The sequence below is a fragment of the Ranitomeya imitator genome, chromosome 10 (genome assembly GCF_032444005.1).
Source record: "Ranitomeya imitator isolate aRanImi1 chromosome 10, aRanImi1.pri, whole genome shotgun sequence".
Classification (NCBI taxonomy): Eukaryota; Metazoa; Chordata; class Amphibia; order Anura; family Dendrobatidae; genus Ranitomeya; species Ranitomeya imitator.
Window position 1 is genome coordinate 2,654,726 of NC_091291.1, and position 27,199 is coordinate 2,681,924.

At 51.9% G+C, this 27,199-nt stretch overlaps 1 protein-coding gene across 2 annotated transcripts; it reads left to right on the forward strand.

Moving 5' to 3' along the window:
• Nucleotides 1-2,165: 2,165 nt before the first annotated feature.
• Nucleotides 2,166-27,199, forward strand: LOC138651663 (alkaline phosphatase, tissue-nonspecific isozyme-like). 2 transcript variants are annotated; one of them, XM_069742041.1, is made up of 12 exons: nucleotides 2,185-2,368; nucleotides 6,958-7,035; nucleotides 10,376-10,495; nucleotides 15,599-15,714; nucleotides 20,544-20,718; nucleotides 20,819-20,994; nucleotides 21,086-21,229; nucleotides 21,569-21,638; nucleotides 24,186-24,320; nucleotides 24,426-24,617; nucleotides 25,452-25,571; nucleotides 25,654-27,199. In XM_069742041.1, exons 4-12 carry the CDS (start codon nucleotides 15,601-15,603, stop codon nucleotides 25,887-25,889), a joined length of 1,362 nt encoding a protein of 453 aa, XP_069598142.1. In that variant the 5' UTR covers nucleotides 2,185-2,368; nucleotides 6,958-7,035; nucleotides 10,376-10,495; nucleotides 15,599-15,600; the 3' UTR covers nucleotides 25,890-27,199. The 2 variants fall into 2 exon arrangements, with proteins under 2 accessions (XP_069598141.1, XP_069598142.1); XM_069742040.1 differs by lacking the exon at nucleotides 6,958-7,035 and having other exon boundaries at nucleotides 2,166-2,368.

The following is a 27,199-nucleotide window of genomic DNA, read 5'->3' on the forward strand; positions in this document are numbered from 1 at the left end:
ATTCACACCCCCGAGTACACGGTACCTCATACAGCGGGTGCAGAAAGTATTCACACCCCCGAGTACAAGGCACCTCATACAGTGGGTACGGAAAGTATTCACACCCCCGAGTACACGGTACCTCATACAGCGGGTGCAGAAAGTATTCACACCCCCGAGTACACGGTACCTCATACAGCGGGTGCAGAAAGTATTCACACCCCGAGTACACGGCACCTTATACAGTGGGTACGGAAAGTATTCACACCCCGAGTACACGGCACCTTATACAGTGGGTACGGAAAGTATTCACACCCCCGAGTACACGGTACCTCATACAGCGGGTGCAGAAAGTATTCACACCCCCGAGTACAAGGCACCTCATACAGTGGGTACATTGACAGAGGTGTGGGCTCTTGTGGCTGTGGCGGAGGACAGTCGTGGCTGTGGCGGAGGTGTGGGCGGTAGTGGCTGTGGCAGAGGTGTGGGCTCTCATGGCTGTGGCGGAGGACGGTCGTGGCTGTGGTGGGCAGTAGTGGCTGTGGCAGAGGCGTGGACTCTCGTGGCTGTGGCGGAGGTGGTGGACGGTGGTAGCTGTGGCTGCGGTGTGGGCTCTCATGGCTGTGGTGGACGGTGGTGGCTGTGGCTGCTGTGTGGGCTCTCGTGGCTGTGGTGGACGGTGGTAGCTGTGGCTGCGGTGTGGGCTCTTGTGGCTGTGGTGGACGGTGGTGGCTGTGGCTGCTGTGTGGGCTCTCGTGGCTGTGGTGGACGGTTGTGGCTGTGGCTGCGGTGTGGGCTATCGTGGCTGTGGTGGACGGTGGTGGCTGTGGCTGCGGTGTGGGCTCTCGTGGCTGTGGTTGATGGTCGTGGCTGAGGCTGCGGTGTGGGCTCTCGTGGCTGTGGTGGACGGTCGTGGCTGTGGCTGCAGTGTGGGCTCTCGTGGCTGTGGCGGTGGACGTTGGTGGCTGTTGCTGCGGTGTGGGCTCTCGTGGCTGTGGCTGTGGGGGAGGACCGTGGTGGCTGTGGCTGTGGTGTGGGCTCTCATGGCTGTGGCTGTGGGGAAGGACGGTGGTGGCTGTGGCTGCGGTGTGGGCTCTTGTGGCTGTGGCGGAGGACGGTGGTGGCTGTGGCTGCGGTGTGGGCTCTCATGGCTGTGGGGGAGGACGGTGGTGGCTGTGGCTGCGGTGTGGGCTCTCATGGCTGTGGTGGACGGTGGTGGCTGTGGCTGCAGTGTGGGCTCTCGGGGCTGTGGCAGAGGACGGTGGTGGCTGTAGCTGTGGTGTGGGCTCTCGTGGCTGTGGTGGACGGTGGTGGCTGTGGCTGCGGTGTGGGCTCTTGTGGCTGTGGCGGAGGACGGTGGTGGCTGTGGCTGCAGTGTGGGCTCTCATGGCTGTGGTGGACGGTGGTGGCTGTGGCAGCAGTGTGGGCTCTCGGGGCTGTGGCAGAGGACGGTGGTGGCTGTGGCTGTGGTGTGGGCTCTCGGGGCTGTGGCAGAGGACGGTGGTGGCTGTAGCTGTGGTGTGGGCTCTCGTGGCTGTGGTGGACGGTGGTGGCTGTGGCTGCGGTGTGGGCTCTCGGGGCTGTGGCAGAGGACGGTGGTGGCTGTGGCTGTGGTGTGGGCTCTCGTGGCTGTGGCAGAGGACGGTGGTGGCTGTGGCTGCGGTGTGGGCTCTTGTGGCTGTGGCGGAGGACGGTGGTGGCTGTGGCTGCAGTGTGGGCTCTCATGGCTGTGGTGGACGGTGGTGGCTGTGACAGCAGTGTGGGCTCTCGGGGCTGTGGCAGAGGACGGTGGTGGCTGTGGCTGTGGTGTGGGCTCTCGGGGCTGTGGCAGAGGACGGTGGTGGCTGTAGCTGTGGTGTGGGCTCTCGTGGCTGTGGTGGACGGTGGTGGCTGTGGCTGCGGTGTGGGCTCTCGGGGCTGTGGCAGAGGACGGTGGTGGCTGTGGCTGTGGTGTGGGCTCTCGGGGCTGTGGCAGAGGACGGTGGTGGCTGTAGCTGTGGTGTGGGCTCTCGTGGCTGTGGTGGACGGTGGTGGCTGTGGCTGCGGTGTGGGCTCCTGTGGCTGTGGCGGTGGTCGGGCCATTACACCTTCTCTTCTCTCAGCGTCGGGTGTAGTCTCTCGGCTTCTCAGCCTCAGGTTCTAATGATGCAACTGAGATAAGAAAAGAGATGGAGATGCCAAGATCCGCGCCCTGATCTCACCGCCAGTCACTGAGCAGACGGCACCGACACCGGCAGCACCAGAGACCGACCCTGCATCACATCAGCAACCTACAGACCCCCAGAGCTCTACAGGGGCACAGGAGACCCCACCAGCACCATGGAGACGGCCCTGCTCTGGGTATCACTGCTGCAACTGGCAAGGCTGGTACTGCCCAGCACATTCCCAGGTGAGCGATGCAGGTGATACATCTCATCACCTGGTGGTGATCCTGTCATCCTCCAGTCACCCCCAGAGCTGCAGCCACTATTCTGCTGTTACATCCTGTCATCCTCCAGTCACCTCCAGAGCTGCACTCACTATTCTGCCGTTATATCCTGTCATCCTCCAGTCACCTCCAGAGCTGCAGTCACTATTCTGCTGTTACATCTTGTATTGTCCTCCAGTCACCTCCGGAGCTGCACTCACTATTCTGCTGTTACATCCTGTCATCCTCCAGTCACCTCCAGAGCTGCACTCACTATTCTGCTGTGACATCTTGTATTATCCTCCAGTCACCTCCAGAGCTGCAGTCACTATTCTGCTGTTACATCTTGTATTGTCCTCCAGTCACCTCCGGAGCTGCACTCACTATTCTGCTGTTACATCCTGTCATCCTCCAGTCACCTCCAGAGCTGCAGTCACTATTCTGCTGTTACATCGTGTCTTATCCTCCAGTCACTTCCAGAGCTGCAGTCACTATACTGCTGTTACATCATGACATCATGTCTTATCCACCATGTCACATACCTGCTCCCAGCACGTGACTTTGGGTTGTGCCTGCAAGGGTTAATCTATCTCCCCACTCTCAGTCCAGCATTCAAACTCTGTCCTATGCTGTAATGGGAGCATAAATCACACACCGACCCAGGGCACACACCCGCTCATACACGCTGCCACCACTCACCGAATACACGGGCGATGAGTCCCGGAAATATTACTACTACTGTCTGCCAATCATAAGGCTCACACATTTTAAGGCTATGGATTCTTTAGAGCATACGAGGTTCAACTTGTTAAAGTTTTATCCTTTAATACAAAAAGGTACAGTGCTTACAATAAAGAAAAAGGTATAAAATATGGTAATAAAGAGACATACAAATATGCACAACAGTTATAAAAATAATAATAATCATTATTTATATACCGCCAACATATTCCGCAGCGCTTTACAGTTTAACAGTTTCAAACACAACAGTCATAAGGAACAACGTTAACAATACAATAATAATAATCTTTATTTTTATATAGCGCTAACATATTCCGCAGCGCTTTACATTTTTTGCACACATTATCATCACTGTCCCCGATGGGGCTCACAATCTAAATTCCCTATCAGTATGTCTTTGGAATGTGGGAGGAAACCGGAGTGCCCGGAGGAAACCCACGCAAAACCCACATACAAACTCTTTACAGATGTTGTCCTTGGTGGGGTTCGAACCCAGGACTCCAGCGCTGCAATGCTAACCACTGCGCCACCGTGCCGCCCGGGCAATAATTAAAGCACAATAATCCGCCCCTGCTCGTGAGAGCTTACAATCTACAATGAGGTGGGGGAGATACAAAGTACAGGTGTGTATTTACAATGATGTATTTACAATGATGGTCCGGCCATCTTCAGGGGGTGGGGGATAGATGGAGATAGTGAATGGGCTACACACACACAAACATAAAATGACTTTGATTAGTGAATGTGATAGGCCGCACTGAACAAATGTGTTTTGAGGGAGCACCTAAAACTATGCAAATTGTGGATGGTCCTATTATCTTGGGGTAGAGCATTCCAGAGGATTGGCGCAGCACGGGAGAAGTCTTGGAGTCGGGAGTGGGTGGTACGGATTAGTGCAGAGGTTAATCGAAAGTCATTTGCAGAGCGCAGCGGTCTGTTAGGCCGATAGACAGAAATGAGGGAGGAGATGTAAGGGGGGCCGCACTGTGGAGAGCTTTGTGGGTGAGAACAAGTACTTTGAATTGTATCCTGTAATGAATGGGCAGCCAGTGTAACGACTGGTGAAGAGCGGACGCGTCCGAGTAACGATTAGCCAGATGGACGACCCTGGCTGCTGCATTAAGGATGGACTGGAGAGGGGAAAGTCGCGTGAGGGGGAGGCCAATTAATAGAACGTTACAGTAGTCCAGGCGGGAGTGGGTCAGGGCGACAGTGAGGGGTTTTGTTGTTTCCATGGTGAGAAACGGGCGGATTCTAGAGATGTTTTTTAGGTGTAAGCGGCACGAGTGGGCAAGAGATTGTATATGGGAGGTGAAGGAGAGATTGGAGTCAAACATAACACCAGACAGCGCGCCTGCTGCCGGGGTATTATTATGGTGCCACCCACGGAGAGGGAAATGTCAGATTTAGTGAGGTTAGTAGATGGCGGGAGCAAAAGAAGTTCAGTTTTGGAGAGGTTGAGTTTCAGATAGAGAGCGGACATGATGTTGGAGACTGCGGACAGACAGTCAGTGGTGTTCTGTAGTACAGCGGGGGTAAGGTCAGGGGATGACGTGTATAGTTGTGTGTCGTCAGCGTAAAGATAGTACTGAAAGCCAAATCTGCTGATGGTCTGTCCAATTGGGGCTGTGTAGAGGGAGAAGAGAAGGGGACCAAGGACTGAGCCCTGAGGTACCCCGACAGTGAGAGGAAGAGGAGATGAAGTGGAGCCAGAGAACAGAACACTGAAGGAGCGGTCAGAAAGGTAGGAGGAGAACCAGGAGAGAGCAGTGTCCTCAGGGCCGCCATCAGGGCATGACAGCCCTGACTGGCGTATGGGGCACGGTGAGCAGAGGGGGCCCGTATCGGGCCCCGTCTCATCTGGTCACTGGGCCCCCCCTGCAGGCGCTGCGGCAGCGGCACACTATTGACGTGCGGGCCCAAGCCCGCACGTCAATAGTTAACAGCCGCCAGCCAGTCTGAGGCTGGCGGCTGAATAGGGCCGCAGTGCGCACTCGCCGGCGTCGCCGGCGTCTGACGTCATTGTCAGCCGCCGGGCCCGGCGGCGAGTGCGTCTGTGTGGAGCCTGGAGAGGGAGCTTCACCCGGCGCTGGAGCTTGGCCAGGTAAGAAGTTGTGTTTTTGTTTTTTTTTTCTTTGAGAGCTGCTGCGATCCAGGGGGGCCCGGGGGGCAGGATGATGGACACACAGGGGCAGAAATGCTGGACACACAGGGGCAGAATGGTGGACACAGTGGGGCAGAATGCTGGACACACAGGGGCAGAAATGCCGGACACAGTGGGGCAGAAATGCTGGACACAGTGGGGCAGAATGCTGGACACAGTGGGGCAGAATGGTGGACACAGTGGGGCAGAATGGTGGACACAGTGGGGCAGAATGGTGGACACAGTGGGGCAGAAATGCTGGACACAGTGGGGCAGAATGGTGGACACACAGGGGCAGAATGGTGGACACACAGGGGCAGAAATGCCGGACACAGTGGGGCAGAAATGCTGGACACAGTGGGGCAGAATGGTGGACACAGTGGGGCAGAATGGTGGACACACAGGGGCAGAAATGCTGGACACAGTGGGGCAGAAATGCTGGACACAGTGGGGCAGAATGGTGGACACACAGGGGCAGAATGGTGGACACACAGGGGCAGAATGGTGGACACACAGGGGCAGAAATGCTGGACACAGTGGGGCAGAAATGCTGGACACAGTGGGGCAGAATGGTGGACACACAGGGGCAGAATGGTGGACACACAGGGGCAGAATGGTGGACACACAGGGGCAGAAATGCTGGACACAGTGGGGCAGAAATGCTGGACACAGTGGGGCAGAATGCTGGACACACAGTGGGGCAGAATGGTGGACACACAGTGAGGCAGAATGCTGGAGACAGGGGCAGAAATGCTGGACACAGTGAGAGGGGCAGAATGCTGGACATTGGGGCAGAAATGCTGGACACAGTGGGGCAGAATGGTGGACACACAGGGGCAGAATGGTGGACACACAGGGGCAGAAATGACGGACACAGTGAGGCAGAATGCTGGACACACAGTGGGGCAGAATGCTGGACACAGTGGGGCAGAATGCTGGACACAGTGGGGCAGAAATGCTGGACACAGTGACAGGGGCAGAATGCTGGACACAGTGACAGGTGCAGAATGCTGGACACAGGGGCAGACTGTGAGACCCAGGGGCAGAATGCGAGACACGGGGCAGAATGGAGATACGGGGCATGATTGGAGACACGGGGCAGGATGAAAGACATGGGGGCATGACTGGAGACAGATGGGGCAGGATTGGAGACAGATGGGGCAGAATGGAGACACAGGGGGCATGATTGGAGACAAGTGTCAGGATTGAAGACATGGGGGCATGGTTGGAGACATAGGGGGCAGAATGGAGACATGGGGCATGATTGGAGACACTGGGGGCAGAATTGGAGACAGATCGTGCAGGATCATGGGGCAGGATGGATATGATGGAGACAGATGGGGCAGGATGGGGCGATCATATGGGGCAGGATAAGGAGATCATATGGGGCAGAATGGATACTCATGAGGGCAGGATGGGAGAATATCTGGCTGACGCCAGGAATGAGACACACGGGGCCAGGCTGGGTGATATTATTAATACCATAGGGGCTAATTTAGGGATATTATTACTGCAGTGATGTATTTATTTTATTTTTTGAGTATACTGTTTTAAATGGGGGGCGGTCCTGTTACTGTATAGAGTGATACTATGTCGCCTTCTTCATGTGGTGTAATGTAGAAGTTGTGAAAAATTAAGTAATGTGTTCTGCAAGCGGAGCTCGAGATAACTGTGTTATTTCCTGCAGAGAGAAGTCCTGGCTGGATGAAATGATGGCGGTCTGTGCTGGATGAAAGATGAAGGACTTCACCTAGAGACGTCACTGGTGAGTCAGTGTGTTACCTATACACTGACACTATACACTGTATACAGAGCTCCTGTGTATAATTTCACTAGTGATCACTATATTATCTGTACACAGACACTGCATACTAAGTACAGATCTCCTGTGTATAATGGCACTTATGGTGATAGTATGGTGCTTTTTTAAAAATTACTGATCAGAATTGTAGTATTCAGTCACTATGTGGTGGTAATATGTGGTCTGGACATGGTGTAGCGGTATTTGTTCCTTCCATGTGATATTATTGGGCATTTTAAAAATTGAAAAATAAATAAAAATATACCTAAATTGTATTGCATATTTTAACAAATATTTAATAGGTTACAGCAGAGTAGGGCCCGGCCAAAAGTGTCTACCGTGTTATGGTGGCGGCTTAAAAAATCTTTTGGCCAAAACAAAAGCTGCCTGCTATATGTGTGATCTGGTGATGGGAACTGTTAATGTGTGATTGGTGAGAAGTGGAGTTTTTCCAAGAGAGAGCGGTGGGACTGTGGACAGTTCGAGGGGTCGAGCCTGGAGGCGGGGCTGGGGTGGAGCCTGGGCGGAGTCTCAAGGGGGCCCCGAAAATTTTGCCAGTATGGGGCCCCGAAATTTCTAGTGGCAGCCCTGAGTGTCCTTAATGCCTAGTGACTGGAGCCTAGAGAGTAGGAGAGGGTGGTCAACAGTGTGGAAAGCTGCAGAAAGATCGAGAAGAATGAGCAGAGAGTGGTCACCGTTACATTTTGCTGTCAGAAGGTCATTGGTCACCTTGATGAGTGCAGTTTCTGTCGAGTGTAGGGGGCGGAAGCCGGACTGTGAAGGGTCTAGGAGGGAGTGAGTAGAGAGGTAACGGGTAAGGTGGGAGTATATCAGGCGCTCCAAGAGTTTAGAGATAAAGGGGAGATTGGAGACCGGTCTGTAGTTCTTTGTGCAGGATGGGTCGAGGGCGGGTTTCTTTAGTAATGGAGTAATGATAGAGTGTTTGAAGGAGGAGGGGAAAATGCCAGAGGAGAGGAAGAGATTAAAGATTGTAGTTAGGTGAGTTGTGACGACTGGAGAGAGAGACTGGAGGAGATGTGAGGGAATGGGGTCGGTGGTGCATGTAGTCAGACGAGAAGAGGAGAGGAGCCTGGAGACTTCTTTTTCTGTGATGGGATGAAATGCGAAGAGTGAGCCAGGGGAAATGCAGGGAGGGATGGGAGTCACTGCGCTTAGTGGTTGGGAGCGGATTTCCTGACGGATATTGTCTATTTTCTCTATAAAGTGGGAGGCTACCTGTGATAGGGGCTTGTGCTTTTGGCCTGAGGAGGGAGTGAAAGGTGTCAAAAAGTTTCTTGGGGTTGGTGGCTAGTGAGGAGATCAGGGTGGTGAAGTAGGTCTGTTTAGTGAGGTGAAGGCCAGAATTATAGGTCCTTAACATAAATTTGAAGTGTATGAAGTCTTCTAGTGTGCGAGTTTTCCTCCATAAGCGTTCAGCACTCCTAGAGCATCGCTGGACAAATCGGGTTTGCGATGTGAACCAGGGCTGTTTCACTCTGTGTTTGGAGGTTTTGAGGGTGAGGGGAGCTACTTGGTCCAGGGGGCTTCTAAGGGCTCATACTCACTTGCGTGAAATACGGTCTCGCATAGTAACACCTGGCTCTGCCGCCGGCACTTGGGAGCGGAGCGTGCATCTCAATGTATTGCTATGCGGCCACACGCTCCGCTCTGGAGTGCAGGCGGCAGAGCCGGGTTTTAACATGCGAGACTCAGCCGTATTTCACGCAAGTGAGTATGAGCCCCTAGAGTGTTATTGTAGTGATGGGCAGCCAGATTGGGACAGGAAAAAGAGGAGATTGGGGACAGTGCTGAGTGTAGGGAGTCTGAGAGTGTATGAGGGTTAATGGCATGTAGATTTCTGACTGAATGGTGTGTAGGAGGGTGCTGGGGTGAGCGAGGATATGTGAGTGTGAAGGAGAGAATGTTGTGGTCAGAGAGGGGAAGCGGTGAGTTATCTATGTAGGAGATTGAGCAGAGCCGGACAAAGACCAGGTCCAGGGTGTTACCGTCCTTGTGTGTCTCAGAGAGCTGTGAGAGGCCTAGAGAAGTGGTTAGTGATAGAAGCTGGGATGCAGATGTAGAAGTGGGGCTGTTAATGGGGATGTTGAAGTCTCCCAGGATAAGGGTTGGGAGTTCTGAGGACATGAAGTGCGGCAGCCAGGCAGAGAAATGGTCCAGGAAGTGGGTGGGCGAGCCTGGGGGCCAGTATATGACCGCTACTCTGAGGGAGAGGGGATGGAGGAGCCTGATGGTGCGGACCTCAAAAGAAGGGAATGAGAGTGACAGAACTAGGGGGATGACCTGGAAGGTGCATTGTGGGGCAAGAGTATGCCAACTCCACCACCAGATCTGTTTGTGGGTCTAGGGGAATGGGAGAATTGTTAGCCACCATGACAAATGGCAGCAGAGGAGACAGTGTCAGAGTCCTGGATCCAGGTTTCAGTGAGGGCCAATAGATTTAGAGAGTTATAAAACTAAAGGGAGAAAACTTACAGAAACATCTAAACTTTGCAGTCCGGCATTCTGCTCCCTGAGGGGAGGGAGGAATACGGAATGGCTCACATCAGCTTGGCTGCCCTTCAATCTATGAACAGCTTTCAATGGTCTATTTTCTAGACCAGCCTCTCAGGTTAATAATCTAATCCTTGGTTTGTGACTGGACCATGGCCACTCCACCAATCAATACATTATTTTTCTTTGAACACTTGGTGTAATCTTTCTTTCTCAGAGTAAATATACAGTGTCAGGCTGCACTAGGTCCCATTTGGCATCTGCCTTTGAGGCATCAGAGGTGTGAAATGTTTCCAATTCTGAGTCTTCCCAGGAAGGCCCCCTGTGGTCTGAGAACAGGAAAACTGCCTTTTTTTCAGGATAACATAGGTTATGACCTTTGTGAAGAGCTGCAGTCTAAGGACAGATATTAATTACTGCTGGTCATACATCCATACCAATACCTATTTTCACTACACTCCAGTCACCTCCAGAGCTGCAGTCACTATTCTGCTGGTACATCATGTCTTATCCTCCAGTCACCTCCAGAGCTGCACTCACTATTCTGCGGTTATATCGTGTTTTATCCTCCAGACGGCACTACTGGAATATGAGCAGTCAGAAAGTTAACAGGAAAGCTGCAGAATTGTTGGTGCAGCTCTGGATGTGACTAGAGCATTAGTGATGATTCTGCACAGAGATGTCACTTCACCTCATCTGTGCTTCTGTTGCTCCTAGTATTATGTGTAGGGCATTGATCTGTGCGAGGATTCGCTGGGACCTGATGTCCCTCTGACTGTTCTTTTTGTTACAGATGTGGAGAAGGAGCCGCAGTACTGGAAAGACCTTGGGCGCCAGACTCTGGAGGAGGCGCTGAGGCTACAGAAGCTGAATCTGAACACGGCCCGAAACCTGATCCTGTTCCTGGGGGACGGTGGGTAAATGGTGGATCAACACTGGTCCCTTCGGGTCGCCACTAGTGATGAGCGAGCACTAAAATGCTCGTTGCTCGGGTCGAGCAGATTGGAATACTCGGGTACTCTGCCAGAACAACGAGCCCAATGTAAGTCTATGGGAGACCCGAGTATTTTTACCGCGATCCCCCCGGGGTCCTTTTAAGGTCTAAAAACATCTGAAAACACTGCTCAAATGACACAGGAACATCATGGGGATCGCCCCTAGAAGCATTCCTGACTCCTAGGTCACAGCTTTAATCATTATTTTCCGAGATTCATGCCATTTTTCCCGGTGCCACAAAAAAACATAAAAACGAAACCAAAACAGATTTTGCTGGGAAATATGTCAAGGTTCATCCTCTGCAGGTTAATGACTTGCCTGTAAGGCCAAATATTTCACCACAGACCGAAAATTTCCTCCCCCACTTAGGCTTAGTTCAGATGCTGCATTTTTGAAGCGTTTTTCAACTTTAACATTGTTTTCAACCACTACAAATGCATTCACTGGGAAATGTCAGTGTAACATTTAACAACCATAGCTGGCCATATGGTGTGTGCCCAATTTCCAATTCATGCCCAATTCCAAAATGTGGGGTCCTTTTTTTACAAAATAAAAGAGTGTCATCACAGCCCCTTTGCCCAAAATGCACCGTACAGAGCACGTTCACCCTGGTGATATAGTGGCTCTGGATGATGAGGATAAGGAGGAGGATAACAGCAAACAGACCATATCTGGAAGCGTATACCCATGTGTGGTTGTGAAGAGGTGCATGAGAATACGCCTCCCCAAAAGAGAGTGTATTCGAGGTTATGTTTCGCTGTTTTCACTTGGTGGTGTACAGAAGTCTTTCCCAATCCAGGCCTTGTTCATTTTTATAAGAGTCAGCCTGTCAGCATTTTCAGTTGACAGGCGGAGGCACTTATCTGTTATAATTCCCCCAGTGCCACTAAAAACCCGTTCCGACAGAACGCTAGCAGCAGGGCAGGCCAGGACCTCCAAGGTGTAGAGAGCCAGTTCATGCCACGTGTCCAGCTTGGATCCCCAATAATTAAAAGGCACAGAAGAATCACGGAGGACGTTTGTACGATCTGCAAGGTACTCCCTCACCATCTTCCCAAACATTGCACTTCTTGTGACAGCACCCCTTGCCTCTGTGCCGCCACGATGGGAGGGTCTGAGAAAACTGTTCCACTGCCTGAGCTGGATTGTACTTCTGTCTGTCTCGCTTGGACTCCTTGGTTGTACAACAAACTCTGACGTCTGCTGCCAGCATTCTCACATGGGAATTTTCTAAGTAATTCCGCTACAAGGGCCCTCTGGTACTGCAACATTTTAGTACATCTCTCTGCCTCTGGCAGAAGAGATTGAAAGTTTTCCTTGTATCGTGGGTCTAGGAGTGTCACCAACCAGTAATGAGTGTCACCCAAAATTTTTATAATGTGAGAGTCACGTGAAATGCAGAGCAACATAAAGCCAGCCATGCGTGCCGGACTGCTAACAGGCAAGACTTCCGTGCCCTCACCAACAGGACGACTGAACATGCTGTCCTCCTCATCCTCATCCTCCTCCTCCCTGTCCTCAGGCCATCCTCGCTGAACAGACGGTATGACAGCTGTGTTTGTAGTACCATCTATAGCGCATGAAATTGCTCCTGTTCTTCCTCCTCTTCATTGTCTACTAAGCCACGTTGAGAAGACATGAGGCTGGGCTGAGTGTAATCCCCCTGTATGGTTCCTTGCTCCATGTCCTCATGCTCTGCCTGCAATGCATCCTCTTTAATTGTGAGCAGAGAGGTTTTCAGAATGCTGAGAAGCGGGATGGTGACGCTAATTATGGCGTAATCGCCGCTCACCATCTTGGTGCAGTCCTCAAAGTTTTGGAGGATGGTACATATGTCGGACATCCATATCCACTCCTGAGGCCTTATGTGTGGAGTCTGAACTGAATATCGACGGCCTTGTTGATGTTGGTAGTCAGTAACTGCCCTCTTCTGCTCACAAATCCTTTCCAACATATGCAGCATAGAGTTTCAGCGCGTGGGGACATCAAACACCAGCCAGTAAGCTGGAAGCTGCAAACGCTGCTGAAGCACTGCAAGGGCTGCTGAAGCTGTGGCTGACTTTCTAAAATGGGCACACAGACGGCATACTTTCACTAGCAGATCTGGCAGCTCTGGGTAGCTTTTCAGAAAACGTTGAACCACGAGGTTAAGCACATAGGCCAAGCAAGGTACGTGTGTGAGCTCACCTTGCCTCAGAGCCGCCACCAGGTTACGGCCATTGTCACACACGACCATGCCTGGCTGTAGGTTCAGCGGTGTGATCCAAACATCTGACTGCTCTTTCAGCACTGTCCACAACTCTTGTGCATTGTATGGTTTGTCACCTGTGCAGATTAGCTTCAGCACAGCCTGTTGCCGCTTGGCTGAGGCAGTGCTGCAGCGCTTCCAGCTTCTGACCGATGTGTTGATTTCAGAGATGGAGGATGAAGAGGAGGAGGAGGTGCAGGAGCTGTAGACTGTGGAGGCAACCCTGATTGACGTAGGGCCAGCAATCCTCGGCGTGGGGAGGATATGTTCCATCCCAAGGTCTGACTGAGTCCCGGCTTCCACTATGTTAACCCAGTGTGCCGTCAGTGAGATGTACCGTCCCTGCCCACAAGCACTTGTCCATGTGTCCGTGGTTAGGTGGACTTTCCTTGTAACAACATTGTTGAGGGCACGGGTAATGTTGTGGGACACATGCTGGTGTAATGCCGGTACGGCACACCAGGAGAAATAGTGGCGACAGGGGACCGAGAACCATGGGGCGGCCGCTGCCATCACGTTGCAGAAAGCTTCCATCTCAACGAGCCTAAAAGGCAGCATTTCTAGCGCAAGCAGAAGAGAAATATTAGAATTTAGGACTGTGGCCTGTGGGGTGTTGGCTGGGTATTTCCACTTGCGTTCCAAAGACTGGGGTATAGACAACTGAATGCTGTGCTGGGACAAGGACGTGGACGGGCTTTCTGATGGTGCTGCTTGACTGTGGGCCACAACAGGTGCAGGGCTAGAGGCATCTTCACATGCACTGTACAGGGGATTGGCTTCTACGCAAAACAGCGGAAGAAGCAGTGGTGTGACCTGCAGACAGTGGCACACAGCAGCAAAGTCCGGTGCTTTGCTGCCATGTGCCTGATCATGCTGGTGGTGGTCAGGCTAGTTGTTTTACTACCCCTGCTGATGCGGGCATGGCAGGTGCTGCAAATGGCCTGTTTGGGGTTATCCCCACTTCAAGTTGACCGGCTGAGAGTTCTGAACCTTAAAATGGAAAACTGAACAGCTCTTCAGAGTGTTCAAGTGTGGGATCAGTTGCCTCAGGGCACTCGGCATGGTGGGAGGATGAAGGATCAGGGTGAGGAATATCCGGGCCACACTCACGGCTACTCTGACTTGACCGTGTGGAAGACATGGTGGTGGTGGCTAAGTGACTGGAAGCATTATCCGCTATCCAACCAACAACTGCTCTGGCTTCAATAGTGGTGTGCTGCTGTCCCCCAGAAACTGGGACAGGAAGGTTGAGCGAGAAGATGTGGGTCTTTGTTGTTGCCCACTTTCACCTTGCCCACGGCCTCGTCCTCTGCATGCACCATCAGCATCACGTCCACTTCCCCATCCCTTGCCTTAACCATTTTCAATGGACTACTGCACTATTTCAAATGATCAACACAAATGTCTTTATTACTAGCGAAATAATATGTGATCAGTATGCCTGCAAACATAAAAAAAAAGTGGCACAAGGCTAGCACACACAACTATGCTACGCATGCCAGACAAACTATGTTTTTTTAACAGGCCTCAGTCTGACAGAACAGACTGTATATTTTTTTTTTTTTTGGGGGGGGGGGGTGAATTTTTTTTTGGGAAAAAAAATGCAACTATGTATATAGACAGTAAAGAAGCTGCAGCAGCAGCAGCAGACAGTTATGGAGCTTTGGGAGGGATGCAGTGGGAGCAATGGACACACATACAGAGCCTGCAGGCCTTGCACTGGTGTGGATATGCTGTGCCCTGCCTGCCTAGCGCTGCAATATCGGGACCCATGAATTAGCCCTAAAAAGGACTGTAGGTTTCTCAGGAGTGGTGGCTGTAAGAGTTGTAGACCTCCACTACCTCTAAAAACCACAATTCTGACGCTATCTCGGCAGCAGCTCTCCCTGCTCTCGCTGAATCCGAAGCAGAATGCGGCGAGCAGGGCGGCGCCAGGTCTCTTATACTCGGGATGATGCTGTACGGCCCAGCCAATCACTGCACGACCACAACAAAGATAGCTGCCGCGTTCCATGGCCTGGCGGACAATCCCTGCACCGTGATTGGGTCTCTAAAGTCCGCCAAAACTGCTGGGTGGAGACACCAGTTACCGCTGAATAACACCGGAAATTCTCGCTGCTCGCCGAGTACACTGAGCATAGCGATAATCGGGCGAGTAATGAGTGGTGGTGAGCACGTTCGCTCATCACTGGTCGCCACTGATGTGTCAGCACCCAGGACCCCATATTACACACTCCCCTTACTGTGCAGGGCCCCCACTCCTGTCACACATTCGGACCCTGGAATTTCTGGTCCTGCTCAGCCCTCACCGGGGTTCAGAATTCTCCCTGGCATTCATTATGATAATGGCGGCAGCAGTTGGGTGGGGGGTGGCAGCAGTTGGGTTGGGGGGTGGCAGCAGTCGGGATGGGGGGTGGCAGCAGTTGGGTTGGGGGGTTGGCAGCAGTCAGCGTGAGGGGTGGCAGCAGTTTGGTTGGGAGGGCGGCAGCAGTCGGGTCGGTTTGGGGGGTGGCAGCAGTTGGGTTGGGGGGTGTCAGCAGTCGGGGTGGGGGGAAGCAGCAGTCAGGGTTGGGTGGTGGCAGCAGTCGGCATGAGGGGTGGCAGCAGTTTGGTTGGGAGGGCGGCAGCAGTCGGGACGGCTTGGGGGGTGGCAGCAGTTGGGTTGGGGGGGTGGCAGCAGTCGGGGTGGGGGAAGCAGCAGTCAGGGTTGGGGGGTGGTAGCAGTCCGGGTGATAATGTTATATCGGTACATTACTCTCGGGTCTCTTGCAGGAATGGGAATCTCCACCATCACCGCTGCCCGGATACTGCGAGGACAGATGGACGGAGACTCCGGAGAAAGCAGCCGCCTGCACATGGAAAACTTCCCCTACCTTGCGCTATCAAAGGTAGGGGGGAATCCGGAGGAGGGTAAGGGATGATGGGAGTAGTGATACATTACACTGTGAGTTACGGGGTAGGGGATGATGGGGGTAGTCACCGGTGTCCTCTCCGCATACCTATAACACGGACACCCAGGTGTCTGTAAATAGGAAGAAGTTCTGATTACTTCAATTACACATACAGAGCTCTCAGCTGCAATTTCCTGTACCTGCCAGCAGAAGGCTGGAATTCTAAGCCTGCAGGCAACTCCCTCCCCCCTATTATATAATTGTAATGGGAGAACAGTGTGCCAGCAAGAGGAATTTATATGGCTTGGTGCTGCAAAAGCCCGTCTCTCTCTAAACCCCTTATTCCCCCCTCCCGCCTGATACTAGCTAAAACTGGTACTGTCTGTTCCAAAATGCATGGGACTCTATTGTTCTTTTAAAGTTATGTATACTGGCACCGATCTGGGCTAGAGATATAAGGATTATATATTCCAGATGTTCATCACGAGATCTATATCTCACTGGAATGGCTAGGAGCTAAACACAACGAGTTGCAAGGAGCGGATTTCTCCGTAAGCAGGTCATGTATCTACACCGTCTTTATACTTATGGAAACAGAAACACATGGGCTGCTTGCACAGTGAACAAGTCTGTAGGAACATGTTCACACACCACCAAGAAACTTGAAGACACAAAAGAGCACAATAAAACCAAAAACACTCCATTGCAAAAAAAATCACAGTAATCAGCAAGTGCTAGTAAAAAGATGTAAAAAAAAAACGTATCAACCAAATACCCTGTTTTTTACATCTTTTTACTAGCACTTGCTGATTACTGTGATTTTTTTGCAATGGAGTGTTTTTGGTTTTACTGTGCTCTTTTGTGTCTTCATCCGTCTTTATACTTAAAAGAACCCCCCTGACGTGGTGAACATCCTGACCATTGTGTCGTTCTCATACGAGGTTCATACAGCGAGTTATGTATAGAAATGGTCTGTCATAACTCTAAGAAAAGGGAGGATTCAGCCTCTGAGTGAGGTCACCACAGGGGGAGTGCCTTGGTTTTAGGCTGGGAGATAAGTGAGTGAGACAGCAGTCTTCAGTGCTGTTTGTCCTGGGTCTAGCTGTGAGGCAGGTGTGTAATGCATCTAGATGTGTGCTCCTTCTCCACAGAAACCCGGTCAGCCATTAGATGAGATGATATGAACGAAATGTGTTTTTTCTACTTTAATACCATTTTATTTGTAATTGTACTATACATAAAATTCTTGTCTTCTTTATAATATATTTTTATACTTCTGTAAACACTGCCTACCTTTTGTGGAGTAAAATATCTAAAATTACTAGCTTTGTCCCTCCTTGCTCTATAACGTACTGTTATGTCCTCTGGAGTGAATTATGCTACTAATTTGGGTGGGCTCTGGACCCATTATTAATTAAGACATCGGAGCTGGTGGCAGCCGATTCGTCCTGTGCATTTGGGAGGCTTGGTAGCGACTGGTGGCATTGATAATTATTTTTTTCGCCTGAGTGGGAGTAGTTATATTACCCTCACTGCAGCGTGCCCATTAGCCAGAGAGCACTGTATGTGTAATTGAAGTAATCAGAACTTCTTCCTATTTCCTGACACCAGGTCCCGGACAGTGCGGGGATGATGGGGTAGTCACCAGTGTCCTCCTCGCCGCAGACCTATAACACTGATTTCCAGGTCCTGGACAATGTGGATGTCACGGTTCACACCATGCTGCCAACAATATGTCATGGATCCCAACAATGTGTCAGGTATCGCGGGGACGATACCTTTATCGTCCCTACTACTCACACCAATTTGTCACGAATCGGGGTTGTTTGTTTGCCCCTTGTTCCTTCTGAAGGGGATTTATCTATATCCCACTTCCGGTTTGGAACTTGCAGCTCTCTGGTGCCCCCTTTAACCTCAGGTCAGATTAGGTACTGCACCTAGGGTAATTAGTCGCCAGAAAGGCTGCCTGCTGTGTACTGGCTATTGGGCACGCTGCAGCGAGGGTGATATAACTACTCCCACACAGGCCGGAACTATAATTATCAACGCCGCCATCGCTACAAAGCCTCCTCAATCGCACAGAACAAAGTATGCTGCCACCAGCTCCGATTTCCTAAGGATTAACGGATCCGGAGCCGGTCCGGAAACAAGCTAGTAAATTGTATATTTTACGCCATAAAAAGGAAAGCAGTGTTTACAAAGTATTAAAAAGATGTTATAAAGAAGACAAAATCATGTGTACAATACAAATTACAAATAAAATGGGATTAAACTTGAAAAGAACACTTACAGGTCGTTATGTCATGGTATTATCTTGGCTGGCCTGTGGCTTAGGAGGATAAAAACATCTAGAAGCATAACATATGTGGAGAGCAGCTGGACACCGGACACAAGACGCTGCTGGAAAGCTGGCTCACTAAGATATTCTTAGCCCAAGACCCAGGCACTCCCCCTGTGGTGACATCATTTAGAGGCTGACACCTCCCCTTTACTTAGGATATGAAAACTATTTTTATGCATAACTTGCTGTGTAAACCTCGCATAAGTACAACATATGCTCATGATGTTCCCCAAGTCAGGGGCATACCTTTAAGTGTGAACACGGAGCAATTACGTGAATCGCTTACCGAGAAATCCGCGCTTTGCACTCGCTACGTCTAGCTGCTAGTGCTCTCAGTGGGTGGCAGATCTACCGATGGACATCCGGAATATTAAATTCTTATCTCTCTAGCCCAAATCGGTGCCGCTGTATATAACTTTAATCGAACAAAGAAACTCAGGGCTTTACACCAGTTCCAACTAGTATTAGATGAGATGGGGGAATGAGTGGTTTTCACAAAGACTAGTATCTGCAGCTTGAGCCATAAACTGCTCACACATTGGTATCAAGTTGCACAGTATCTGCCATAGGGCTTTGTTTGCTGTATTAGAGAATGCAGAGGGGGAGAAGGAGGGGTCGAAACTGCAGAGTGTGTTTGTGTGACATGGTACTTTCTAGAACTAATCTCACATTATGACATATTTACATTATCGTGACAGCGGGGATAATGGGGTAGTCACCAGTGTCCTCCTCTCCGCAGACCTACAACACGGACTGCCAGGTACCGGACAGTGCGGGGATGATGGGGATAGTCACCGGTGTCTTCTCTGCAGACCTATAACATGGACTCCCAGGTCCCGGTCAGTGCGTGGATGATGGGGGTAGTCACAGGTGTCCTCTCCACAGACCTATAACATGGACTCCCAGGTCCTGGACAGTGCGGGGATGATGGGGGTAGTCACTGGTGTCCTCTCCACAGACCTATAACATGGACTACCAGGTCCTGGACAGTGCGGGGATGATGGGTGTAGTCACCGGTGTTGTCACGGTTCACAGGGAGGATATATTTTTCTTCCCCACCACTCACACCAATTTGTCATGAACCGGGGTTTTTTGGTTGCCCCAGTTCTTTTCTGAAGGGGATTTATCTATATTCCACTTCCCAGTTCCAGTTTGGAACTTGCAGCTCTCTGATTGGGTACTGCACCTAGGATAATTAGTCGTCAGAAAGGCTGCCTTACTTTGTACTGGCTAATGGGCATGCTGCAGCGAGGGCGCTGTAACTACTCCCACTCAGGCAGGAACAATAATTATCAATGCCGTCCGTCGCTGCAAAGTCTCCCACACACGCAGGACAAATCCGCTGCCACCAGCTCCGATTTCTTAATTATTAACGGGTCCAGAGCCAACCCAAATTAGTAGCGTTATTCACTTCAGAGGGTGTGAAAGTACGTTATAGAGCAAGGACAGACAAAGCTAGTAATTTTATATATTTTACTCCAAAAAAGGTAGGCAGTGTTTACAGAAGTATAAAAAGATATTATAAAGAAGGCAAGTATCGTATGTACAGTACAATTACAAATAAAATGGGATTAAAGTTGAAAAAACACTTACATTTCGTTCATATCATTTCATCTCATGGCTGACCGTGTGCTGTGGGGGAGGGGCGCATATCTACATGTATCACACATCTGTCTCGCAGCTAGACCCAGGACAAAAGATGAGTGAAGACTGATGTCTCACTCACTTATCTCTCAGCCCAAAACCAAGGCCTCCCCCTGTGGTGACCTCACTCAGAGGCTGAATCCTCCCTTTTCTTAGAGTTAAAGCCATTTCTATACATAACTCGCTGTATGAACCTCATATAAGAATGACACAATGATCAGGATGTTCATTACATCAGGGGGGTTCTTTTAAGTATAAACACGGCATAGATATATGACCCGCTCATGGAGAAATCCGCTTTTTGCAACTCATTGAGTTTAGCTCATAGCCATTTCAGTGAGTTATAGATCTCTCGATGGACATGTGGAATATATAATCCTTATATCTCTAACCCTGATCGGTGCCAGTATACATAACTTTAAAAGAACAAAAGAATCCCATGCAGTTTCTGCACCAGTTTTGGCCGGTATTAGGCGGGAGGGGGGATGAGGGCTTTATGGAGACTGGCTTTCCCAGCACAGAGCCATATAAATTCCTCAGCGATCCCAGTGAGTGTTGCTGGCACACTGGGCTCACATTACAGCCATATAGCAGGGTGGAGGGAGTTGCCTACAGGCTAAGAGAGAAGAGGAGTTTTTCTAGGCAGAGTGAGAAGAGTGGAGGTCGGAAAAGCCCACAGTGTGTGTCTGAAAAGCCATGGACCTTTTAGGTATATTCTCAAAACATGGCATATTCATATTATCGTGACAGGTGTCCTCTCCACAGACCTATAACATGGACTCCCAGGTCCCAGACAGTGCGGGGATGATGAGAGTAGTCACCAGTGTCCTCCTCTCCGCAGACCTACAACACGGACTCCCAGGTCCCGGACAGTGCAGGGACGGCCACTGCTTTCTTGTGCGGTGTGAAGACCAATAAAGGCCTCGTGGGACTCAGCGCTGCGGCCACACTGGGCTCCTGCAATACTAGCCGCGGCCACGAGGTGGACTCCATCCTGAAGTGGGCGAAGGCATCAGGTGAGAGACAATACCGGGGGCTGCCAACCTCTCATGTAGGTGTCGGTTGTCTGTCTGCTCTGTGTCAGTGACGGTCATGGCCGCCTGTTCTCGTCCCCAGGCCGCTCCGTGGGTCTGGTCACCACCACGGGGATCACTCACGGCACACCGGCTGCCGCCTACGCCCACAGCCCGGACCGGGACTGGTATTCAGACGCAGAGCTGCCAGCGGAGGCCGCGAGTCAGGGCTGCAGGGATATCGCCTGGCAACTGGTCCACAACATTCCGGACATAGAGGTACGGGCCCCGGAGGGGAGCGGTGACCCGACACGCCCTGGAGAGGAGCAGTGACCCGGCATCCTTCTAACGATGCCTTCTACCTGTGCAGGTGATTCTGGGCGGAGGCAGAAAGTACATGTTCCCAAGCGGCACCCCGGACATACAGCACCCCCAGGAGGCCGGGGCCAAGGGCACCAGACAGGACGGGCAGGACCTGGTGACACTGTGGTACCGGAAGAAACCGCCATCAAAGGTGCGAGGGACCATGAGTCAGCGTCTGCTCCACTCACAGCCAGAGCTGTGAGCAGACAAGTGCCGCAGCTCTGGAGGTGACTGGAGGATAAGACACAATGTAACAGCAGAATAGTGAGTGCAGCTCTGGAGGTGACTGGAGGATAAGACATGATGTAACAGCAGAATAGTGACCGCAGCTCTGGAGGTGACTGGAGGATAAGGCACAATGTAACAGCAGAATAGTGAGTGCAGCTCTGGAGAATAAGACAAAATGTAACAGCAGAATAGTAACTGCAGCTCTGGAGGTGAGTGGAGAACGTTGCTCTGCTTTGTGGGATCAATTTTTTGTGTGTTGTAGGTTTCTCGTTACATCTATAACAGGACTCAGTTGATGGAGATCGACCCCAGGAACGTGGATTATCTGATGGGTTTGTAGTCCCTGCGCTTCTCACTTTGTTATTTCTCAGTGATGTCAGCTCAGGATATTCCAGATGCAATGATGGGAATCGCAGTGACAACACTCTGCTCACTCTCGCTCTGCTGATTTCACCCCTCTGTCCTCTCTCTCGCCTTCTCCTCCCTCTATCCTCCATCTCCCTCCCTCTCGCATCCTTCTCGCCTCCCTCTCGCTTCCTTCTCACCTCCATCTCGCTTCCTTCTTGCCTCCCTCTCGCTTCCTTCTCACCTCCATCTCGCTTCCTTCTCGCCTCCCTCTCGCTTCCTTCTCGCTTCCTTCTCGCCTCCCTCTCGTCTCCTCACCTCTCTCTCGCTTCCTTCTCACCTCCCTCTCGCTTCCTTCTCGCCTCCCTCTCGTCTCCTTCTCGCTTCCCTCTCGCTTTCTTCTCGCCTCAATCTCGTCTTCCTCTCGCGTCCTTCTCGCCTTCCTCTCACTTCCTTCTCGGCTCCCTCTCGCTTCCTTCTCGCCTCCCTCTCATCTCCTTCTCGCCTCCCTCTCGCTTCCTTCTCGCCTCCATCTCGCTTCCTTCTCACCTCCCTCTCGCTTCCTTCTCACCTCCATCTCGCTTCCTTCTCGCCTCCCTCTCGCCTCTCTTTCGCTTTCTTCTCGCCTCCTTCTCACATCCCTCTCGCTTCCTTCTTACCTCCTTCTCGTCTCCCTCTCGTCTCCTTCTCGCTTCCTTCTCGCCTCCCTCCCACGTCCTTCTCACCTCTATCTCGCTTTCTTCTTGCCTCCTTCTCACCTCCCTCTCACTTCCTTCTCGCCTCCCTCTCATCTCCTTCTCGCCTTCCTCCCATGTCCTTCTCGCCTCCCTCTCACTTCCTTCTCGCCTCCTTCTCGCCTCCCTTTCACTTCCTTCTTGCCTCCCTCTCGTCTCCTTCTTGCCTCCCTCTCACTTCCTTCTCGTCTCCCTCTCGTCTCCTTCTCGCCTCTCTCTCGCTTCCTTCTCACCTCCCTCTCGCTTCCTTCTCACCTCCCTCTCGCTTCCTTCTGGCCTCCCTCTCGCTTCCTTCTCGCCTCCCTCTCACGTCCTTCTCGCCTCCCCCTCACTTCCTTCTCGCCTCCCTCTCATCTCCTTCTCACCTCCATCTCGCTTCCTTCTCGCCTCCCTCTTGTCTCCTTCTCTCCTCCCTCTCGCTTCCTTCTTGCCTCCATCTCGCTTCCTTCTCATCTCCCTCTTGTCTCCTTCTCGCCTCCCTCTCGTCTCCTTCTTCCCTCCATCTCGCTTTCTTCTCGCCTGCCTCCTGTCTCCTTCTTGCCTCCATCTCGCTTTCTTCTCACCTGCCTCCCGTCTCCTTCTCGCCTCCCTCTCGCTTCCTTCTTGCCTTCCTCTCGCTTCCTTCTCGCCTCCCTCTCACATCCTTCTCGCCTCCCTCTCGCTTCCTTCTCGTCTCCCTCTCGCTTCCTTCTCGCCTCCCTCTAACGTCCTTCTTGCCTCCCTCTCACTTCTCGCCTCCCTCTCGCTTCCTTCTCGCCTCCCTCTCGTCTCCTTCTCACCTCCCGATCGCTTCCTTCTCGCCTCCCTCTCGCTTCCTTCTCACCTCCCACTCATCTCCTTCTCGCTTCCCTTTCACTTCCTTCTCGGTTCCTTCTCGCCTTCCTCTCGCTTCCTTCTCACCTCCATCTCGCTTCCTTCTCACCTCCATCTCGCCTCCCTCTCGTCTCCTTCTCGCCTACCTCTTGCTTCCTTCTCACCTCCATCTCGCTTCCTTCTCACCTCCATCTCGCTTCCTTCTCATCTCCCTCTTGTCTCCTTCTCGCCTCCCTCTCGTCTCCTTCTTGCCTCCATCTCGCTTTCTTCTCGCCTGCCTCCCGTCTCCTTCTTGCCTCCATCTCGCTTTCTTCTCGCCTGCCTCCCGTCTCCTCAACTCCCTCTCGCTTCCTTCTTGCCTTCCTCTCACTTCCTTCTCGCCTCCCTCTCACATCCTTCTCGCCTCCCTCTCACTTCCTTCTCGCCTCCCTCTCGTCTCCCTCTCTCTTCCGTCTCGCCTCCCTCTAACGTCCTTCTTGCATCCCTCTCACTTCTCGCCTCCCTCTCGCCTCCATCTCGCTTCCTTCTCGCCTCCCTCTCGTCTCCTTCTCGCCTCCCGGTCGCTTCCTTCTCACCTCCCACTTGTCTTCTTCTCACTTCCCTCTCACTTCCTTCTCGGTTCCTTCTCGCCTCCCTCTCGCTTCCTTCTCACCTCCATCTCGCTTCCTTCTCACCTCCATCTCGCCTCCCTCTCGTCTCCTTCTCGCCTACCTCTTGCTTCCTTCTCACCTCCATCTCACTTCCTTCTCATCTCCCTCTTGTCTCCTTCTCGCCTCCCTCTCGTCTCCTTCTTGCCTCCATCTCGCTTTTTTCTCTCCTGCCTCCCGTCTCCTTCTTGCCTCCATCTCGCTTCCTTCTCGCCTCCCTCTCATCTGCCTCTCGTCTCCTTCTTGCGTCCCTCTCGCTTCCTTCTTGCCTCCCTCTCTCTTTCTTCTCGCCCCTCACCATCTTCTTTCCTCTCACTGCCAGCTCTCCCTCCATTTCCAGGTCTCTTTGCGCCAGACGATCTGCCATTCAAGCTGGCGAAGAACGCATCTTCTGCCCCCACCCTCACTGAGATGGTCGATGTCGCCATCAGGATCCTACAGAAGAACCCAAGAGGCTTCTTCCTGCTGGTGGAAGGTGAGGCATCATCATCTTCTTTGTAGTGGACATCTGTGTAGTTTGCGGTATATCTGCGCCATTCTGTCATCAGCATTAGTGAAATTTTCTCCATCTTGATGCCAGGAGGGCGCATCGACCATGGCCACCATGCTGGACAGGCGAGTCTCGCCCTACATGAAACGGTGGAGTTGGACCTAGCAGTAGGGATAGCGGGCACACTGACCTCAGAGGAAGACACCCTGACCCTGGTCACCGCGGACCACTCCCATGTCTTTACCCTCGGAGGCTACCCGCCAAGAGGAAACCCAATACTAGGTAAGAACCACACCTTGACTGCCATACAGAGGAAGCTCTGTATGAACAGAATTATAGAAAAGGAGACGGGGGAATTGTGGGAGGACATGTGCACAATAAATGATGAGGGGGCCTGAGATCTACAGGGGTACTGAAGGAGGTTGTGCTGTATGGAGTACCAGGGGAGGAGAATGTGCACTATGGAGGTCCTAGAGGAGGGGGCTGTTCGATATGAGGGTCCTGGTGGACGGTGCTAGGCTCTACAAAGATCCTGGAGGAAGAGGTTGTGTTGTATGGGAGTCCTGGAGGTGGAGGAGGTTGTGCTGTATGGAGTACCAGAGGAGGAGACTTGGCTCTACCAGGGTCATGGAGGAGGAGACTGTGCACTATGGGGGTCCTTGAGGAGGGTGATGTCCTCTTCTAGGGTCCTGTTGTAGGGGGCTGGGCTCTACAAAGATCCTGGAGGAGGAGGCTGTGCTGTATGGTGGTCCTGGAGGAAAAGGCTGTGCATTGAGTGTCCTGGTGGAGGGGGCTGGGCTCTACAAGGGTCCTGGAGGAGGAGACTGGGCTCTACCAGGGTCCCGGAAAAGGAGACTGTGCACTATGGAGGTCCTTGAGGAGGGGGTTGTGCTCTTTGAGAGTCCTGGTGGAGGGGGCTGGGCTCTACAAAGTTCCTGGAGGAGGAGGCTGTGTTGTATGAGGGGGCTGGGCGCTATGAGGGTCCTGTTGTAGAGAGCTGGGCTCTACAGAGGAAGTGGAGGAGGAAGCTGGGCACTATGGGGGTCCTGGAGCAGACACCCACTGGGCAGTTGGGGCTATGGTTCCGTGCTGTCATGTGCCCCCTTCTCCCTGCAGGCCTGGCTCTGGGGCAGAGTGACGTGGACGGGATGCCATATACCTCCATTCTATATGGGAACGGCCCCGGCTTCAGGATGGACAAAGGAAAGAGGAAGGACATCACCGACCTGGACACCGGTGAGTTCTGCTCTGTCATGGGGCCCCAGAATCAGCTTCTCAAGGGGTCCCCTCATTGCAGTAATGAACTCCTTATTCACAGAGAACCCTGAGTATCTCGCCCAAGCAGCGGTGCCCCTCAAAGCAGAGACGCACGGAGGAGAGGACGTCGCCATCTTTGCTAAGGGCCCAATGGCTCATCTGCTGCATGGCGTGGTGGAGCAGAGCTACATCCCCTACGCCATGGGCTACGCGGCCTGCATCGGGCCCAACCGGGAGCACTGCGGGGGGCGCAAAGGACCGCCGCGACCTAAATCCTGGAAACAGTACTCGCCATGAGGCCACGCCCACACCGCGGTAACCAGCCAATCACTACAACAGGATGTTAAAGAGACGGTCGTATGTGCAAGAATGATACAGGTGCATCTCCCAAAAAGAGATCATCAAAAAGTGAATTTATGTCAGTTCTTTATTAAGTGTTTATTTCTGTTAATGTCGATGATTATGGCTTACAGCCAATGAAAACCCAAAAGTCATTATCTCAGTAAATTAGAACACTTTATAATACCAGCTTGAAAAATGATTTTAAAATCTGAAATGTCGTCCTACAAAATGTATGATCAGTAAATGCCTTCTATACTTGGTTGGGCTCCTTTTGCATCAATTCCTGCTTCAATGCGGCGTGGCATGGAGGCGATCAGCCTGTGGCACTGCTGAGGGGTTATGGAAGCCCAGGTAGCTTTGATAGCATAAGATAAAAAATAGTTATATACTCACCTTCCGGCGGCCCCCGGATCCAGGCGAGGCGTTTAGTGATGCTCCTCGCGACGCTCCGGTCCCAAGAATGCATTGTGGTGTAACGCAGCCATTAACCCTGTGTGAGCGCTGACTGGAGGGGAGTATGGAGGGGGCACTGACAGAGTAGGAAGGGGCGAATTCGCGGCCGGACTGTGCCCGTCGCTGATTGGTCACGGCCGGCAGGCGGGATTTCCGTTACAGACAGACAGACAGACGGAAGTACCCCTTAGACGATTATATAGATAGATTCTAATTTACTGAGGTAATGACTTTTTTGTTTTCATTGGCTGTATGCCATAATCATCGACATTAACTGCAATAAACACGTGAAATAGATCACTGTGTGTGTAATGTCTATAGAATATAGGAGATTCACTTTCTGTTTTGAAGAACTGAAATAAATGATCGTTTTGATGATAATCTAATTTAGTGAGAAGCGCCTGTACATTGTAGCAAAGTGCCAGCACCCGAGAGGAATGTCTGGTACAATGTGACAAACGCTCAGGTAACTGTCTCCACCTATTGTCCACCTCCCCCCACTGAAGACATCACATGTTTACAAGCAAGAACCGTGATACAATGTATCGCCCACAATCCGGGGGCATCGGGACCCTCTCATTACCCGCCAACTCTTTCCCAAAGACTCCACATCACCTGCAGGTCTCTCGGAACGATGTTCTGCGGCGTCTGAGGGGTTAATGGATTTCTCTTTCTCACAATCTCATATTTTCTCGTCTGCTCCGTTTCTTTATTTTCTAATGATGTATCTGACGGACCAGACATCGCACAGTGTGAACGCGGCACAACCGCCACACGAGACCTGCCGCCAGCAATAAAGCAAGTCCTCTGGA

Bases quoted from the DNA above. Each gene is read 5' to 3' on its own strand.
- LOC138651663 (XM_069742040.1), top strand. From the start codon at position 2,299: ATGGAGACGGCCCTGCTCTGGGTATCACTGCTGCAACTGGCAAGGCTG. The intron at 24,321-24,425 runs GTGAGGCATCAT...TCTTGATGCCAG, and splicing joins CTTCTTCCTGCTGGTGGAAG to GAGGGCGCATCGACCATGGC. The intron at 24,618-25,451 runs GTAAGAACCACA...TTCTCCCTGCAG, and splicing joins AAGAGGAAACCCAATACTAG to GCCTGGCTCTGGGGCAGAGT.